At 40.4% G+C, this 20,082-nt stretch overlaps 1 protein-coding gene across 8 annotated transcripts in view; it reads left to right on the top strand.

Annotated features, from left to right (window-relative positions):
- MAST3 (microtubule associated serine/threonine kinase 3) overlaps window positions 1–20,082 on the top strand; it is a 282,906-nt gene that overhangs the window by 219,012 nt on the left and 43,812 nt on the right. For all 8 annotated transcript variants that reach the window (XM_089670052.1, XM_089670050.1, XM_089670047.1 and 5 more), the window contains 8 exons: window positions 995–1,204; window positions 7,488–7,589; window positions 7,903–8,035; window positions 12,450–12,517; window positions 12,869–12,954; window positions 13,642–13,850; window positions 17,320–17,458; window positions 18,192–18,324. In XM_089670052.1, coding sequence (XP_089526178.1) covers window positions 995–1,204; window positions 7,488–7,589; window positions 7,903–8,035; window positions 12,450–12,517; window positions 12,869–12,954; window positions 13,642–13,850; window positions 17,320–17,458; window positions 18,192–18,324 — 1,080 coding nt within the window. The remainder of the gene's footprint in view (window positions 1–994; window positions 1,205–7,487; window positions 7,590–7,902; window positions 8,036–12,449; window positions 12,518–12,868; window positions 12,955–13,641; window positions 13,851–17,319; window positions 17,459–18,191; window positions 18,325–20,082) is intronic.

The following is a 20,082-nucleotide window of genomic DNA, read 5'->3' as shown; positions in this document are numbered from 1 at the left end:
TGTGTAACCTTGGTAATGGGACACCTTTTTATAGGCCATCAGGGGAGACTAAACCAGCTGATCTTAGTTTGCACTGACAAGGAGCAGGATTGCTTTCTGATTACTGAGAGATTTCAGCTGGTGTCTTGGCTTTCCATACCTTTTTTTGCATCTCCCTTTCTTTGTGTTCAATAATTTTTTCCCTGAGTCATTCCATTTTATTACTCATAACTTAATTTCTGAACTTATTTGTTTTGAATCCATTGTATGTATGGATTGCATGGGTTGTCACCAACATGTGGTGAAAATTTCACGTCAATAGCACCTTTAGAAATAAATAGTGGCCTGAGGAAGGCAGATCTTAACCCGTCTAAGCCTAGAACCAGATTGCCCCATAATACACCCTGATTTTAGCAGTATGAAGCATTCTCCACTTTCTGATCTCGGTTTTAGTGACACATTTTTGGGGTACATGCTCTTTTATGTTCTGTGCTAGTAGAGCATTTGTTTCTTTTGGTGAACCCGAAAAAGGATTATATGACAGGCTGACATTCTTGTACTAAAAAGCTGCACATTCATTCACAGCAAACTTATGTTCTGTGCTTTTATGTTTGAAATTTGTGCATTATTATGTAAATACTCCCACAATATGAATGTATCCGAAGGACTTTAGGGCTCATACCACCTTTCCACCGCAGTGCTGTTCATTAACGCATTGTGTCAAGGCAGCATTTTCACATGAAATGACTGCCAAGGCACCATAACAGACCAAAAAAGCACCTGTACTTATTTTGTCCAATGCAGTATGCTACGACACATCAAAGCAGTATGTAACCATGCATTAGGGTGCTAATCAAATTTGTTGGTACCACAACATGCTAATGTATATTGTGTTGCCACATGCTTTAAAAGTTTTTGTGTCCTTTTTTAATTTTTTTTATTTTAAATGTTGAAAACTATGCAGTTCTTTACACTCCTTGGTAATATGGATGGATTATGTTTAACCTTGTTTTAGGCAACGGCACAGATGGAAGAGAGACTTCAGGATGTCATCACAAACTTATGCCCAAGTCGCACCTTACCTTTGGCTGATGGTGTCTTAGGCTTCATTCATCACCAGATCATTGAGCTGGCTCGAGACTGCCTCGACAAATCCAAGGGGGCACTAGTTACTTCCCGATATTTTGTGGAACTGCAAGAAAAGCTGGAAAAGATGTTACAAGATGTGAGTTTTTCATAAAATCTTAGATGCAGTAAAGTTTAAAACATACCTGTAGTCAAATAAAAGCTGCAAATATTATGTATGCCATAGCTGGCACTTTCATGTGTTTGGGCAAAGGTTGAACTTCACTCTGCCTTTTTTCACATAGCATTGTGGCTATGCATCACAGTGATAGGCAAGTACAGAGATGCATGATGGTACTTGGTTGAAATTTTCATAGAAACATCTTCTGTCTGAATACAGGTGCTCTTTAAATCATTAATGGCTTCCTTGAGGGTACTTGTTTAAGCGATAACTCCTTCTAGAGATGAGCGAATCGAACCAGGCGAACCGGAATTCGAGTCGAATTTCAGGAAATATTCGATTCGCGGCGAAACCGAAATTTTGCCTACTTCGGGTGCGCGAATCGAACATTTCCCGATCAGCCGGCAAAAGTGTCCCTGCAGTGAGCTCCGCTATTTCTGACAGTTCTCTGACAGAAGGAACACATGTTTAGCGGTTGAAACATTGTATCTATTAGTTTACATTTAGGATACAGATGTTTCAACCACTGTTCATGTGAAGAAGCTGTGAGAGAACTGTCAGAAATAGAGGAACTCTGCACATACACTTTTTGCCGGCTTGGAATTATTCTTCTTTTCATCCTACTTCTTCTTTTTCTTCTTATGAGGATGAGGATGAAGAAGAAGAAGTAGGATGAAAATAAGATTAATTCCAAGCCGGCAAAAAGTGTATCTGCAGCGCTCCTCTAAGTGTATTTGCAGAATGTCATTTATGGAAAAAAATAGATACAATGTTTCAACCGCTGTATGGAAGGACAGTCCCAGAACTGTCATAAATAGTCTATTTCTGACAGTTCTGGGACATTCACTCCATACAGCTGTTTCAACCGCTGTATGGAGGGAATGTCATAGAACTGTCAGAAATAGACTATTAATGACAGTTCTGGGACTGTCCTTCCATACAGCGGTTGAAACATTGTATCTATTTGTTTCCATAAATGGATCCATTTATGGAAACAAATACATACAATGTTTCAACCGCTGCATGGAAGAACAGTCCCAGAACTGTCATTAATAGTCTATTTCTGACAGTTCCATGACATTCCCTCCATACAGCGGTTGAAACAGCTGTATGGAGTGAATGTCCCAGAACTGTCAGAAATAGACAGAAACTGTCACAGAACTGTCCTTCTCATCCTTCTCCTTCTTCTCATCCTTCTTCTCATCCTTCTTCTCATCCTTCTTCTCATCCTTCTCCTTCTTCTCATCCTTCTCCTTCTTCTCATCCTTCTTCTCATCCTTCTTCTCATCCTTCTTCTCATCCTTCTTCTCATCCTTCTCCTTCTTCTCATCCTTCTCCTTCTTCTCATCCTTCTCCTTCTCCTTCTTCTCATCCTTCTCCTTCTTCTCATCCTTCTTCTCATCCTTCTCCTTCTTCTCATCCTTCTCCTTCTTCTCATCCTTCTCCTTCTTCTCATCCTTCTCCTTCTCCTCATCCTTCTCCTTCTCCTTCTTCTCATCCTTCTCCTTCTCCTTCTTCTCATCCTTCTCCTTCTTCTCATCCTTCTCCTTCTCCATCTTCTCATCCTTCTCCTTCTCCTTCTTCTCATCCTTATCCTTTTCCTTCTTCTCATCTTTCTCCTTCTTCTCATCCTTATCCTTTTCCTTCTTCTCATCTTTCTCCTTCTTCTCATCCTTCTCCTTCTTCTCATCCTTCTCCTTCTTCTCATCCTTCTCCTTCTTCTCATCCTTCTCCTTCTTCTCATCCTTCTCCTTCTTCTCATCCTTCTCCTTCTTCTCATCCTTCTCCTTCTTCTCATCCTACTCCTTCTTCTCATCCTTCTCCTTCTTCTCATCCTTCTCCTTCTCCTTCTTCTCATCCTTCTCCTTCTCCTTCTTCTCATCCTTCTCCTTCTCCTTCTTCTCATCCTTCTCCTTCTCCTTCTTCTCATCCTTCTCCTTCTTCTCATCCTTCTCCTTCTCCTTCTTCTCATCCTTCTCCTTCTTCTCATCCTTCTCCTTCTTCTCATCCTTCTCCTTCTTCTCATCCTTCTCCTTCTTCTCATCCTTCTCCTTCTCCTCATCCTTCTCCTTCTCCTCATCCTTCTCCTTCTCCTCATCCTTCTCCTTCTTCTCATCCTTCTCCTTCTTCTCATCCTTCTCCTTCTTCTCATCCTTCTCCTTCTTCTCATCCTTCTCCTTCTTCTCATCCTTCTCCTTCTTCTCATCCTTCTCCTTCTTCTCATCCTTCTCCTTCTTCTCATCCTTCTCCTTCTTCTCATCCTTCTCCTTCTCCTTCTTCTCATCCTTCTCCTTCTCCTTCTTCTCATCCTTCTCCTTCTCCTTCTTCTCATCCTTCTCCTTCTCCTTCTTCTCATCCTTCTCCTTCTCCTTCTTCTCATCCTTCTCCTTCTCCTTCTTCTCATCCTTCTCCTTCTCATCCTTCTCCTTCTCATCCTTCTCCTTCTCCTTCTCCTTCTTCTCATCCTTCTCCTTCTTCTCATCCTTCTCCTTCTCATCCTTCTCCTTCTCCTTCTCCTTCTTCTCATCCTTCTCCTTCTCCTTCTCCTTCTTCTCATCCTTATCCTTCTCCTTCTCCTTCTTCTCATCCTTATCCTTCTCCTTCTCCTTCTTCTCATCCTTATCCTTCTCCTTCTCCTTCTTCTCATCCTTCTCCTTCTCCTTCTTCTCATCCTTCTTCTCATCCTTCTCCTTCTCCTTCTTCTCATCCTTCTTCTCATCCTTCTTCTCATCCTTCTTCTCATCCTTCTCCTTCTCCTTCTCATCCTTCTCTTTCTTCTCATCCTTCTCCTTCTCATCCTTCTCCTTCTCCTTCGTCTCATCCTTCTCCTTCTCATCCTTCTCCTTCTCCTTCTCCTTCTTCTCATCCTTCTCCTTCTTCTCATCCTTCTCCTTCTCATCCTTCTCCTTCTTCTCATCCTTCTCCTTCTCATCCTTCTCCTTCTTCTCATCCTTCTCCTTCTCATCCTTCTCCTTCTTCTCATCCTTCTCCTTCTCCTTCTCCTTCTTCTCATCCTTATCCTTCTCCTTCTCCTTCTTCTCATCCTTCTCCTTCTCCTTCTCCTTCTTCTCATCCTTCTCCTTCTCCTTCTTCTCATCCTTCTTCTCATCCTTCTCCTTCTCCTTCTTCTCATCCTTCTTCTCATCCTTCTTCTCATCCTTCTCCTTCTCCTTCTCATCCTTCTCTTTCTTCTCATCCTTCTCCTTCTCATCCTTCTCCTTCTCCTTCGTCTCATCCTTCTTCTCCTCATCCTTCTCCTTCTTCTCATCCTTCTCCTTCTTCTCATCCTTCTCCTTCTTCTCATCCTTCTCCTTCTTCTCATCCTTCTCCTTCTCCTCATCCTTCTCCTTCTCCTCATCCTTCTCCTTCTCCTCATCCTTCTCCTTCTCCTTCTTCTCATCCTTCTCCTTCTTCTCATCCTTCTCCTTCTCCTTCTTCTCATCCTTCTCCTTCTTCTCATCCTTCTCCTTCTTCTCATCCTTCTCCTTCTCATCCTTCTCCTTCTCCTTCTTCTCATCCTTCTCCTTCTCCTTCTTCTCATCCTTCTCCTTCTCCTTCTTCTCATCCTTCTCCTTCTTCTTCTCATCCTTCTTCTCATCCTTCTCCTTCTTCTCATCCTTCTCCTTCTCCTTCTTCTCATCCTTCTCCTTCTCCTTCTTCTCATCCTTCTCCTTCTCCTTCTTCTCATCCTTCTCCTTCTCCTTCTTCTCATCCTTCTCCTTCTCCTTCTTCTCATCCTTCTCCTTCTCCTTCTTCTCATCCTTCTCCTTCTCCTTCTCCTTCTCCGTCTTCTCATCCTTCTCCTTCTCCTTCTCCTTCTCCGTCTTCTCATCCTTCTCCTTCTTCTCATCCTTCTCCTTCTTCTCATCCTTATCCTTCTCCTTCTCCTTCTTCTCATCCTTATCCTTCTCCTTCTCCTTCTTCTCATCCTTCTCCTTCTCCTTCTTCTCATCCTTCTTCTCATCCTTCTCCTTCTCCTTCTTCTCATCCTTCTCCTTCTCCTTCTTCTCATCCTTCTCCTTCTCCTTCTCATCCTTCTCTTTCTTCTCATCCTTCTCCTTCTCATCCTTCTCCTTCTCCTTCGTCTCATCCTTCTTCTCCTCATCCTTCTCCTTCTTCTCATCCTTCTCCTTCGTCTCATCCTTCTCCTTCTCCTTCTTCTCATCCTTCTCCTTCTCATCCTTCTCCTTCTCCTTCTCCTTCTCTTTCCTCATCTCCAAGGGCATTTAAATTAAAGGTACAGTGTTCTGCACTAATTTAAAGGCTCTCTGAAGCCTAGAAACCCTTTTTATAAGTCATCTTTGTAGCGAAGAAATTCGCATCGAATCGAATTTCACACTGGAATTCGCCGAATCAGCCGAATCGAATTTTTGAGAAATTCGCTCATCTCTAACTCCTTCCATTATTATAATTATTACAGATACTTGGAGCTGTCAATTTTATGCAGCGCTTTACATTTATAGTGTGCATTCACATCAGTCCCTGTCCTAAAAGAGTTTATAATCTAAGGTTCGTAGTTCACATTCATACACATACTAGGGTCAATTTAAACAGGAGCTAATTATCTAGAAGACTTCTCTTTGCCAAGGAGCATTGACCCTTGTATGTAAGGGTCAAGGGTCTACTCAACCTACTCAGTCTCTGAGTAGGCTGCTAACATGTAAATGTTTATCTGCATCTGAGATGTATAGTGATACTGTAAATTATGATGAGAATGACGGGGGTAGAAGAGATGCTCCTCAAAATAGCAAGTATCCCTTAAGAAACTGTTCAGTGATTTAAACTATACCTGTTGATAGAGGTTGCTAAAATGACACTACCTACATGCTGAGTCATTTTCAATTCTGTAGGCCCCAGGAGCCCCGTAACCAGAAAAATTTTCTTTTTGCAAATTTCAAGCAAATGCTATGGTTAAACGCCACCTCTCCTGCCTCCACTTCTATGCTTTAAAAAAGGTCCATCATATCTGTTAGTACAAGCTAAATAGTTATGAAGAATTAGATGTAACAAGTTTACCTGCAAAGTTAAATCAAAGTACCTTTGAAAATGGACTTGAGAAGCATGGCTGTCTTGTTCCATAGCAAGGTGGCCCCTACAGAGGATTTATTGAAACAAAATGTCTCCTCTGAATGGACTCTTGGTCATTATCATTTAACCTTCACACATCTATTTGCTGCTGGTCTCTTGTTTGAGGTTGCCTTTAGAGCTTTGTCCTTCTGATGAACTTCTTCTGCATGTATCCCAGCCTTACCTACTACACCACCCCATATTGCTCCTCTATTGCTACTCTGCCACCTTTCTACTGAACGTTCTTGCATCTGTGCACTTCTCATCTGAACACCCTTGCATTTGTCATCTGAACATCCTTGCACCCATGCATTTCTCCTACAAAAGTCTCTGTACTTGCTCAGTCATCCTAATGTCCCTGTCCCACACACCTGTAAATGCCTCTGGACCCACATTCCTCCCCCTTCGCGAATGCAGTGCCCCACCATCGGTCACCGTCTGCCATAGCACAACTCCACTTTCGTCTACTTTACTCTTCACCTCGATAAAAAGTGCCCTTTAATATTCAGTCTGTCCAACAAATAGGCACTTTTTTGCTAGTTTTATATTGTGCAAAATACACAGGAGTGAGAACACCCTCAAAGTGTGGGCATTAACATACAAAACTACAAGGTGGGTGAACGCATTTCAAGGAATTGTAATAGGGATATCTTGCCACTGCAGTCAACAAGAGATATAAAAGCAGCCAAAATACCTGTAACTGAAACATTACTTATGGGTGGTCTGATCTTTTAACTAGCACTATATATTTTGTATTTTTAATTTGGCAATACAACAGTACATATCTCACATGTTTCACTTAAGCTGGACATACTCTGATCGAAATTTGGCCAGATTACCAGGGACCAGTCAAATTTCAATTGATGTGTGGCTGTCCCCACTCAACAGAATTTAAACGTTTGATCAACTTCTGTCGCAGGGGCATGTTGGAAGATTTTCTTTGATCAGAGGCTACAGCATAGAGTGCATAAATATTCATAATACACATACACAATCAGGTTTCATATAGTTGTATTTGATTACTGTTCAGTTACAGAAACGGCTAACATTATGCAGACTTATCAGACCTACAGTACTGTTTTGTGTTTTTTTTTTTTTCTGTTCTGTAACATTAGACAGTAGCCACTGCCTGGTTGCAAATGTGATAGAAATAGTGATATTTTCCAGCTCATCATAAATGTTTTCTCTACTCTAGGCCTATGAACGTTCAGAGAGTGAGGAAGTCACATTTATTATCCAACTTGCAAGAAAGTTACTGATGATTATTGCACGACCTGCAAGATTGCTTGAGTGTCTGGTAAGGAAGTCACATTTTTATAATTATTTGTAACATGCAATTTCTGAAATTTTTTTTACATTTTCAAATTGTGAAAGAAAATATTGTTTGTGAATTAAATGTTCTAATAAAATAATTCAGGATCATTTGTCATAGTAGGGCATCAGAGAGGTCCTTGTATTTGTGGTACTTGGCTATATCATTTTTAGTTATCTTAGAAAAGTGTTGTATACTAATTATGTTTAAAGTGGTAGTTTTTGGTGGTAAAAAAAAATGTTGCTAAAATGTTCTGTTATGTTACTTTGCTCAGTGGGTTTGTTCTCTTTGTGCACAGGAGTTTGACCCAGAACAGTTTTACCATCTTTTAGAAGCAGCAGAAGGTCAAGCTAAGGAAGGCCATGGAATAAAAAATGATATTCCACGCTATATTATTAACCAATTGGGTCTTACAAAGGATCCGTTAGAAGGTATGTTTGGCAAATGTAGTATTATAACATAGTGTCTTATATGTAGTTGATACATACAAGCAAAGGCCCTGTACCAAGTCCAAGCCCAGCTCTCATTTCCACCGTTGGACCTGGATCTTCAAGCCTGCCGTGTCCAGGATCAAGACCTTCTTACAATGAGGGAGAACCCCCAATATTCAGAGGGCCTACTAGGATCAGTCCTCCCTATGCTCCTGAAAACTAGAAAATCAACTTCATGCCAAAGTCCGTTATCTCACCTGGAAATGCCATCCCAGGAAGTATTCCTGTCTTTCCTAAGTCAGCATGAGCACCTTCAAGGGTCAAGTTTTGGGTCTAGCCCAGGGGCGGACTGACAACTCATGGGGCCCCCGGGCAATAGGGGATCATGGGGCCCCTGTGTCCTTGCCCAAACTCAAAAAAGCCTATGAAAAAGGTACCAGGGGCATCTCATGGGGCCCCCTACTGACCTCGGGCAGTGCCCGAGTTTCCAAATGGTCAGTCCGCCCCTGGTCTAGCCATTCAAAGACTGCTTTATTCCCACTCATGGGTGAAAGCTTTTGTGCAGGTTGTTGCTTGTAATATTTCCCCCTGTGCGCTCCCTCGTGACACAATGGGACCTCTGATTTTGACGGTTCTTCAGAAACTGCCCTTCAAGCCTGTCAGGCTTTTCTCAAATTTGCCTACTCATTGCTAACACCCATTAGTAGCCCAATCCTGTAAGAAGCTCTTCCTGGTGTTAGGCTGAATATGTACTATATACAGTGACTGGTATTTTACTTCATTGCAAAATGGCAGTTACCAAGAGGACACACAGAAAACAATTGATTTCTGTTTGTCCCATTCACATTGTTACACAGCCCAGAGCTGCACTGCAGTGAGCTGCAATGAAATGCTGACATGCTGTACAAAATGGCATGTCACTGTACAGAGACATAGAGCATTGCACTGCTGTACAGTGATGTGAATGAAGTGTACTTTTACACTTCAAATAAAGTTTAGTGAAAAAAAGGAGCTCTGTGATGTGCTGAATCATGCACCAGACCACCCCCTACTGCACCCAGAAACAGCTGACGGAGAGGAAACCACTACGGTTTACTTTTCCGGCAACTGTTCTGTGTGAATTAACCCCAGTTCACACCGGTGTGACTTGTCATGCGACTTTGTTCTGTCAAGTCACATGACAAGTCACACTCTTTATTTGCGGCTATGGAACCGTTCAAAGTCACTCGGTTGCACCAACTTTGAAAGGTTCCTGCCCTAATTTTGCATGAAGTCGCACAGATGTCGGCAAGCCGCACATGAAGTTGCACTGATCGGCGGCTTTGAAGTCACGCTGAAGTAGCTCGATTTCAAAGCCACATTTGTTGTGAACCAGTATTTAGGGTTTAAACGTTTTTTTATGGCCTAAGGTTTTCTTTTGTTCCAAAGGTGGTTTCTTGCATCCATCCTAACTAAACTATTGTTCTTCCCTTTACTATGTCCTGCTCTGAAGCATTCCATTCGCTCTATAGCTGTGGTACACACTGTGTGAATTTACATATTAGCTGCAACTTCTTAGACCATTGGATTTAACTTTTTTGTCATTCCTAAAGGGTCTCTGTAGGGGACATTTTTCTTTATCCTCCTACTATTACTAAATAGATTAGGCAAGTAATTTTTTAAGCCTATAGTCTTAAGGATCAGTTTTCTACCTTTTCCTGTTAAAGCACATACTACCTGATCTGTCAGTGCATCATGGGCTTTTCAACATCACCAACCAATACAACGGACTAAAAAAGGGTTAACCAAGGGCCTAAACAGCAGATATAGGAGGGATTGAATTCAAAATCGCCCTGTATTAATATCAGCTACCATGTGATCGCTGACTCACCCATAGATAACATAAATTAAAATAGGTGGGTGTGGTCACCGAAACTAATGCTCAATACATACAGTATGTGCGTAGGGAAAGTGTTCCCCAAAAAGGTAGTTTCATGCAGCTTTATCAAAGGGCTTTATTTGAAAAAACAACAAGACAAATGTGCATTGCACAAATATACACAGAAGCTGAGCATACCACCACCGCCCCCTCCAACATACACACTTTGGGGGAGGGGGTGAGAAGGCTAAAGATACAACTAGGGAACATGTGGGGCAATAAACCATGTATTGAATGTAAGAGTTAGATGATTGTCATTTAGTGGTGTCCCATGTAGTAGAGATAGGAGTCAGGCTGGGGACCGGTTGTCCTATAGCCATATATGAGTAATTGTAGGATGCCTGAGAGTCCAATTACATTTTGCAAATAAGGCTTGCCGGTCAGTAGCAGTCCGGTTAGAAATGTCACCTTAGTTGGCCAATTAGGCCGTATAATGTACCACCATCCACTCCATTAACACACAGTTACCAAGTAGCCAGATTCATGAATAGTAGTGTAAATACACAAGTATTCAGTTTCTCACCATCCCCTAGAAATTCATTAATTTCTACCTGGACTGCTACTGACCAGCAAGCCTTATTTGCAAACTGTAATTGGACCTCGTGCCCTACAATTACTCAATATATGGCTATAGGACAGCCGGTCCCCAACCTTATTTTTTATCTCTACTAAATGGGACATTATTGAATGACAATCATCTAACTCTTACATTCAATACATGGTTTATTGCCCCACATGTTCCCTAGTTGCATCTTCAGCCTTCTCGCCCCCTCCCCCAAAGTGTGTATGTTGGAAGATGTATGAGCAGCTACTAAGGTGACGAGTTAACGTTGTCTTTTTAGTTTGGTGACGTTACAGTGGTGGTGTGCTCAGCTTCTGTGTTTATATTTGTGCAACGCACATTGGTCTTGTTTTTTCAAATAAAGCCCTTCGATAAAGCTGCATGGTCCCACATGAAACTACCTTTTTTGAGGAACTCTTTCCCTATGCACATAAGCTTTTCAGCATCAGACATCTGTTCCCAGATTTGCAAAGCGCCCACCTGGTATTCTGTTAACATGTTTAAGTTTTACCAGGTGGATGTTCGTGCCTCTTCTGATGTCTTTTTCAGTTGCTTCAAGCCCACTTTGTTACATGGGCCTGTTGGTGTTTGCTGTGTTGCCCACTTCTTTGTTGCAATGCTTTTGCATGTCCTGTGGACGAATAGGATTTTTTACTCGCCTGTAAAATCCTTTTTTGTTGGAGTACATTACAGGACACAGGATCCTCCCCTCTGCTCCTTTTATAAATCACCATATTTACAATTCTGAACTTTTGGCTCTGTATTTGTCTGTAAAATGCATTAGATGAAAATTTCAACACGTCATACAGTATCCTTATTCTCTTAAGGGCCAGCGACATACCCATACGTCACTGGACACTGAGTGGTTATACTGGGATGATGCCTCCGGTATTGTTTTTTTCAGTCGGCTTTCTTGTAAAAGCAATTATAGCGCCTAATTGGCACCCCACTTAGCTGCCTTCCATGGCTCTCCTGGGCTCTCCTGTCCCACTGGAGACTCAAGTGTCCAGCTGGCAGTTCCGCTGGCTGGCCAAACAACTGATTGGAGACCGGAACTGCTCACATCATCTCTAAGAAACCGAAAGTGATGGGTACTTCATCACTTCCGGTTTCGTCAAATGTAAACAAACCCTTAGTGGCTTGAAAAAAGCATTGGATCAAACCGATCTTGGTATGATCCAAAGATTTGAATGGTAGAGGAGGGATCTGGGGTCTTTTAGAACCTCTCTGTAAAGCATACCTCTCACTGCCGATTTGCTATCACAGGGGATATTTTATATTCCCTGTGAATAACAATAAAGGTTATAAAAAATGTAAAGGGACAGTCTTAAAAAAAAAATAAATAAATAAAAGTTAAGGTGCCTCTATTTTTTTGCGCAAAGATGGTTCCACATGCATGCCTAAACAGCGATCGCCCAACACATGTGAGGCATCACCACAAACGTCAGATCGATGGCAGTAATCCTCGCACCAGACCTCCTGTGTAAATCTAAAGGGGTGACCTGTAAAGCCTTTTAAAAGCATAGCCTATGGATAACAAAATTTACTTTATTTCTGTTGCACGGGTGTGCACAGTTGTAAAGCGTGACATGTTTGGGATCTATTTATTATATGTAACATCATCTTTTTATTTTACCAAACAATTGGGTATTATATTGTGTGTTTTGTGCTTTTTAAAATAAGTGTTTTTTTTTTTAAACTGCGTTTTAAAAACTGCTGTGCAACTACAGTGTGAAAAAAAATTGCAACACCCACAATTTTATTCTCTAGGGTCTCTGCTTTAAAAAAAATATTACTGTTCTAAGAAATTTTCTATCAAAAAAATTGAGTTTTACATGTAAACAAAAAGTGTTAGAAAAGGCCTGGTCTTCAAGTGGTTATTGCAGCTATAGCACAAGTTATCCATTCATTCTACCTTCTCCTTCTGTCTGCAGAGATTGTTCAACTTGACAACTATGACGTTGAATCCACCCTGCAGTTGGAACATGAAGACTATCAAGAAGTAAGTGTAATCTTCGTGAACTTTAACATTGTAATACTGTGGGATAAAAATAAATAACCCTGACCGCAATAACTAATAAATATATTTTAGAGCTTTTTTACAAGGCCAAGCTTAATAGTATAAATATAATTAATTCAAATGTTCAAGGGAATAAACATTCTTGTTTCCCTTTCAGCTTTTCAAATGATCTCCTTTGTTCTTAAGTTAAACACTGGGAGAAAGGAAATGTGAATCTGGTTATTATGGACAACAAAAACTGTCAGAACAACTTTTTGTCCTTCTAATACCTTTTTTTGTGGTCTTTGTCTTCCTGCTTTTCTGTAAGTGTTGTCCTTGCTTTCTGCATTTCAGACTTGCATTTCGAGCACGCCTAACAAACGAAAACCGGGAGAGTGTGATTTTGAAACCATCAAGTTGATCAGCAATGGAGCCTATGGGTATGTGATTCAGATTTGCACTTGGCTCCCTTTGCAGAGACCTTATTAATACATTTATGCTATCAATAGAGTACATTTATTTCAGTGATTTTGACCAAATGTGCACTGATTGCCTGATGTTTGTTAATAGGAGGACAGATCTACCTGGTGCTGACTTGCTTCTAGGCATTTGGAAATTGATCCAAAATGCTGAATGATATCCATCATTGGTGTCCCTCCTGAAATGTCTACAGTGGTTTATCTTTATTTCATAGATATTAAAATTGTTGTCTGTTCAGGCCCAAATCGGCAAGATCGGGTAACAATCTTGGATATTTTAACATGTGAAATTATTAAAACCTGTCAGAACTATTGGATTGTGAAGCAAAGTAGATCTCGTTCCTGGATCTTCAGGTGAAGGATTGTTTAACTGTTTGTGTAAGATCACTTTATTTGTTATCTATAGGCCAGTGGCAGCTTTAAATCCCTTACACGGAAGGGAGCCTACCTTTTTGTCTGTCCTATTCTTCCCATTGATCCATTACTTTCTATCTTCATCTTGGGTGCTCTTTCACGCTAGTCATAAACAGTCCGTGAAAAGGTTCATTATGACGTTGCGTTGGTAGAAATGTGCATTTTCTGTTTTAAAGGTCTGATTACAGATATCGATGATGGTTCACTTGTTTGAAAAATACCATTTCCTTTTAGTGCAGTGTACCTGGTCAGGCACAAGGAGACTAGGCAACGCTTTGCCATGAAGAAGATCAACAAACAGAATTTGATACTGCGAAACCAGATCCAGCAAGTTTTCGTTGAGAGAGACATTCTTACCTTTGCTGAAAATCCCTTTGTTGTCAGCATGTTCTGCTCATTTGAAACCCGACGACATCTCTGTATGGTGATGGAATATGTAGAGGGTTAGTAGTGAAATTCTGTCCTTTTTTGTCACCTAATTTGCCTCACTGCATCATAATGACCTAAATTGAAAGAAATTAGATAGTGGTCTACATGAGACTTGTAATAACATGTAAAATGTCTTTATTAAGACATAGGACTATAGAAAAATGTATATTGAAAAAATAAAAATTATCTTTGATCTGTCTGCACATCACTGTGGTTTTAATAAGTTGTGATATTTTTTTTTCTCCGCACAACACTGTGATATTAACCAATTATGGTGTCTTTTCTTCACACAATGGTTTGATATTTTACCACTGCTTCAGAAAAGTTTCATTCTCTTTTTAAGTGGCTGAATTACCACAGTGATATGCTGTGATAAGCAGGAGTAAATAGTGACATGAGGAGGAAAGGTTGCAGAGAAGCGCGGGGAGTACTTTAGAAGGGTGCACACAGGCGTCTGTGGCAGGAACTTAAATTCTGGTAGAAAGTAATAGGTTATTCGTCCCAGGCACAGATGTTAATTACAGTAAAAATGTGTACCTCATATTATTTTTACTATAAAAAGCCCCCTACATAGCAGTATTTATAAAAAGAGTTTGAGAGGCTAAATCGTTTTTTTTTGTTTGTTTGTTTTTGTTTTGTTTTTTCTTTTGTATTGACCTCTAACCTCCAATTCCTTTTTTTTGCCATTTCACACCATATTCTTTAGCTCAGATAAGATCTGCATAGATCAAATTTTAATTTAGTTTAGTTTTGTATAGAGTGGAGAGGGATTGGAACACTTGTCAGTTTTTATTGCTGTCTGTGGCCCCATTAGGGAAATTCACTCTGTTTGTCCTGTTTACCATTATCATTGAAAAGTAAAAGAAAATCCCAAATTTTGGTTGTCCCCAGAAAAGTAATAGAGAGGAAACTAGTTCTGGTGACCTGGAGGTTCCCAAGGAATCATCCTAATTTGCAGAGATTTCCTCTCACTTCTTGTTTGACTATGGGACAGGAAGTGAATGGAGATCTGCCCAATGGGACACAGATGGGGGAAAAAAAAAACTGACGAGTTATAACTCTCGCTTACTCTATCCAAAATGGAGGGAAAAAAAAGCTTTGCATATAGTTCTACTTTAAAAAAAGAGAAAAATAGCAGTGCAGTGTTTTATAACACATTGCACTGCCCCTACGCAACACACGCCAGTGTGCACGCAAGTTAAAAAAAAGAAAACCGTAACCACTGTCATGTGTTGTTGCAGAGCATAGTAGCGCGGGTGTACAGCGCACATCAGCGCTCACACATTATAATGCAAGTCTGACTTTGTGGTAAATATGTTGGACTTTTCTCCATATTTTGCATGGTAATAAATACTTATGCCTTCACTTAAACAGATCCATTCCTATTACTTCCTGTGTACGTATCACTGAGAACTCATAATGAAGAGAAGAACTGAGAAATCACATATTTTTAGTACCTAAACATCGAAGAAAGACCTCCATATTACAAGGGACATTTATTACGTGGGACTTTTAAGGCATAAATACATAAATTTTAAAATATATGAAATCTTTATTTTCCATAACATTTTCACACATATAAAAGATATAGAATGACAAACTGTTTTCCAAAAATCATAATATATCATGCCATCCCCATCAAAAGATATTGTTTGGTTACAGAAATTGTCTTCTAACAAACTGACGCGATTCAGAGTAATTCTATTCCTTCCTCAGGGAAAAGACTCTGCACAAAGGTGATATAGTAACATAGTGGAGTAAAAAAAACAAATAGATAAATCTTTAGCATAACTTAAAAACAAGGCTCTGATTTGCTGCCACTTCCCAGCCAGAACTCCAGTGGGCCTCGGATACCTGGGGCCCTCCCAAACGGGACACAAGGGCCACCCAAATCACATTATACTTGTGGTCATCTAAATATTTCCAAAGGGTTGTTCCACCTATACAGATGAGCCAGGGGGCATGTAGATAGAAATCTTTAAAGTGTGCACCAGAACACGTCACCTGGACCATAAGAAATCACAGTACTGCAGTCTGAGAGTCCGCACCAGCCCAAAAAAAGAGATGAGTACTATATCACCTTTTGTGCAGTCTTTTCCCTGAAGGAGTAGAATTACTCCGAAACGCATCGGATTGTTATCAGACCATTTCTGTAACCAAACAATATCTTTTTGATGGGGATGTCATGATATATTATGATTTTTGGAAAATAGTTTGTCATTCGATTATCTTTTATATGTGTGAAAATTTGATGAAAAATAAAGATTTCATATTTTTAAGTTTATGTATTTATGCCTTTAAAAGTCCCATGTAATTTGGAGGACTTTCTCCTAATGTTTACTTAATATTCTGGGGATGGTGGCTGTTCATCAGAATTTTTTTTTTTTTTTCCCTTTTTGTGGTTTTTTTTTTTTCTCTATTTTTAGTACCTACTTTACTTATCACCCTTTATTAAGTACTTCACTAGGGACTTATCATTGTTTGTTTGCTAAATACATCACTAGGGATTAAACCGTGAAAAGTCTTATTGCTCGCTTTTTTACGGTTTATTAGATGTACACCAAAGTTATAATGCTTCCTGATTATGGTACTTGATGATTTGCACAACCGTGTGTCTGCTAAATGTCACATCTATAGTTACTGGTATATCACTGCAAAATCTTTTTGCCTTACAAAATAATGCCATCTGTTAACTGTCATTATGGTGGCGAATACATAATATAATACATGTGTACAAAAAACAAAACTGTTTTTATGCAGAATTTTTCCCTCCAACATTCTCCTGACTGTTGACGTATAGTAGTTGTGTTTATCACAGAAAGATGCCGTTGGCGTAACAGCAGTTTATTTGCATAACATTATAATCATATTTGTCACAGCAAGGTTAAGTTTGCATAACAATATAATACTGACTTGCCCAGGAAGCAGCTGCACAAAGGTGATTTAGCTGTAGCAGACTGACACCTGATACTAGTGCTTTTTGATCATGCTGTTTTTGGTATATTTGTGTGCAGTTATCACACCTATAGAATTTATTACGATAATGCAGGTATCAGCCTTAAAGCGGGTAAGGTTTTTTCTAAAATAACAAACATATTCTACTTGACTGTTCTGTGCAATGGTATTGCATAGATCGGCCCTAAACCTCCGCTTCTGGGGTCCCACGCTGACAATCTTGGCTCCTGCTCGCCTGTGTCTGCCCCCACAGAAACTTGTGTCTGATTTAGCAACTTGCAGGCCAAAAAAAGGCCAAAAAATTATATTGTGCATTGTTCTCGATTGTGCATCAATTCAGGAATTGCTTGCCAGCCACATTTCCAAGGTTCTCTATAAAATAAAATGAAACATTTTATCTCTGTAAAGAAATGGTATACATTAAAAAAAAAAAAGCAGATATAAATGAATAAAAAAGAAAATATTTCCTTTATTAGATTAATTTTATCAGATAGTATGGACATAGCTAACATTGTGGTCCTCTTCTAGGTGGGGATTGTGCCACTCTTTTGAAGAACATGGGGCCCCTTCCAGTCGACATGAGCAGAATGTATTTTGCAGAGACTGTCCTGGCACTGGAATATCTACACAGTTATGGGATTGTTCATAGAGACCTCAAACCTGACAAGTTAGTAAATTTGTTTAAAATGTGTTTGTAACCTAATCAAACAGGACATTACTGGAATACTTCTTTTGTAGTCTAGAATATAATGATGGAACATTAAAGCGGAGCTCCACCCAAAAGGGGAAGTTCTGCTTTAAAGCTTTGTCCTCCACACCCCATTAAGGATTGGCACCTTTTGGGGAGTGGGGGGGAGAGCGGGTACCCTAATTTTGGCAGGTACCTGCTTGCCTAGGCGATTGGAAGCGGAAGTTGTCCTCCTCTGTAGTCTTCTGGGACACGTGACAGGTCCAAGAAGACTACGGGGCCATTCACAAAGTGCAGTGCTTCTCGCGCATGCACAATGGGTACCCGGCTGTGAAGCCGCAAGCTGTCACAGCTGAGTGCCCACATGAAGATGCTGGCATCAGGGAGAGAAGAAGGCCGGTGAAACCAGCAGTGGTGAGGACACCGCTGGACTAAGGAACAGCTAAGTTTCTGTATTTTAAAAGTTAGCAGCTACAGTTTTTTTTTTTTAAGATTTAACTCTGCTTTAACTTGCAGAAGCACTTTGAGTAAAATCTTATACAACAAACTACTTATGCAGTTTTTTTTGTGTTTAATTGTGCAAAAACGTAATATGGTCCAGCTGACAGTGAATGATATGTGGAGAGCATTTATCTATCTTTCAGTAGCTTCTTCCAATCCGTATGTGCACCTAATGTTGTGCATTCTAAATCGCACTTTTCTCTATCTACAGTTTGCTTATCACATCTCTTGGACACATAAAACTTACTGACTTTGGCCTGTCCAAAATTGGGCTGATGAATATGACTACGAATCTATATGAAGGACATATTGAGAAGGATACACGGGAGTTCCTTGACAAACAGGTTAGTACAATCTAAAGCAAAAGGAAAAACATTCACCCATGCTAGTTTGAAGGCAACTCTCTAAGGCCCCTTTTACACAGCGGGTCCGATCAGGTCCACCTGGGTGTAAACGGGCTTGTGGCTGCCTAAAATTGCTGACCTCCGTGTTCAGTCCAGTCCGATAAGAAAAAAACAGAAGGGGATCCATTCTCTTCCATCTAGGCAGATCGGAGAGCAGTCGGCTGTAAAGGGACAATGGAGTCCAGTAAAAGTAAAGAGGAAAGGATTGCTGCTACTCCCAACCAGCCCAGGTAAATAAACGATTAAGAGTGGCCACAGCTTACATGTCTCCACCAAATCACACACCCTGATGCATTCTGCCTTGCCCAACGGGGCTTAGTCTTGGCTTTTTACTGTTGATTCACCTGGGCTGGTCAAGAGTAGCGGCAATCCTTTCCTCTTTACATTTACTAGCCCCTTGGTTTGGTATTAGGTCAAGCCTCCACCCCATGTTCTGGGACACAGGGATGTGCTTTCATCTCTACTTTGAGCTGTGCCAGAAGCAATCAACCAAGTCGCAGGGCAGTGGAGTCCGTTTACTTCTGGCCATCAATAGAACAGAGCAGGTTCTGTCTGTGTCCACTTTGCAGAAACTGAAGAAACACTTGTCATCCACCCTCTCTGCTCCAATCAGCAGGGGATCTGTGAGCGGATTCCCTGCTCATCGGATTGAAGTCCGCCCCATCTGAAAGAGGCTTAAAAATAACTTGCTAATGTTTTTTTCTTTTGTTTTGAGGTTGGCAGGACTGCTAATGAGCAAACTAGCTCACCACCTATAATTGACAACCAGAATATTTTGTATTCCTTGCCCGCACTGCAAATTGGTGTATACTATATGTGTGCACAGTGGCAAGTGAAGGGGAGTAGAGCTTACACTCAGCAGCTAATTGTTTTTAATTATTCCAAATGTTATCACTGTTAGTCATAGTATACCTCATAAACAATGAATCATTTCTGGCAAATGGATTTCTTTTCTAAAATAGCATTTGAGTTAAAGTAGATGGTTGGGTTAGAGGAAAATGGTGCCTAGTGGACTTTTTTTTTCTTTTTACTTTCGTCAAGACCCTCATTTCCACTTTGAGTATGACAGGAGTGATGACAGGTCGTGTGGTTCCCAATATTGAAGATGACCTCACAGAGCTACAGTTGGTATGTGTGTAGCTAATGACTGTGTGCCCTGCAACCTCTTGTACTGTAGGATGGTGGAGAAATCAGTCTTTCACTAGTGCTACTCAAACTGAAATGTATGATGGACAGAGGTGTACAAATCCTTAAATTCTGCTTTAATCTTAATTCTGCATTTATACTTTTAACAAGCTTGTAATGTCTTTAAACATTGAACATGCTTAGATATGCAGAAATCTTAAAGAATTTGTAAATCCAGCATTCATATTCCTGGTATGTGCCTGCTGCCCCATGTACTTGTGTGAAAAAGTATCCTTTTCTCTTTATATTGTTTGTCTGAAATCCCTGGTGTTCCATCCGAACACACTAGGCATGAGAGCACAGCGTGGTCAGTTTTCTGGCTGTGCTGGCAGATAATCTAATGATCAGGCTTGTGCTGACTAGCCCCCCCCCCTTTCCTGCACAGCTATTCACTGGAAATATCAGTGTACTGCTGTTTCTCGTCCCCCGCCTCCTGCTTAGAACAGAGGGTATATGATCACTTCTAAAATAAAAAAAGGTATTTAGAATATTTTTTATATAAATACTTAAATG

This window comes from Staurois parvus, unplaced genomic scaffold, assembly GCF_062004578.1.
Source record: "Staurois parvus isolate SC_StPar_1 unplaced genomic scaffold, SC_StPar_1.0 ptg000086l, whole genome shotgun sequence".
In the NCBI taxonomy this organism is placed as follows: domain Eukaryota; kingdom Metazoa; phylum Chordata; class Amphibia; order Anura; family Ranidae; genus Staurois; species Staurois parvus.
Note: the sequence above shows the minus strand (reverse complement) of the source record. Positions and strands in the feature narration are given on the sequence as shown.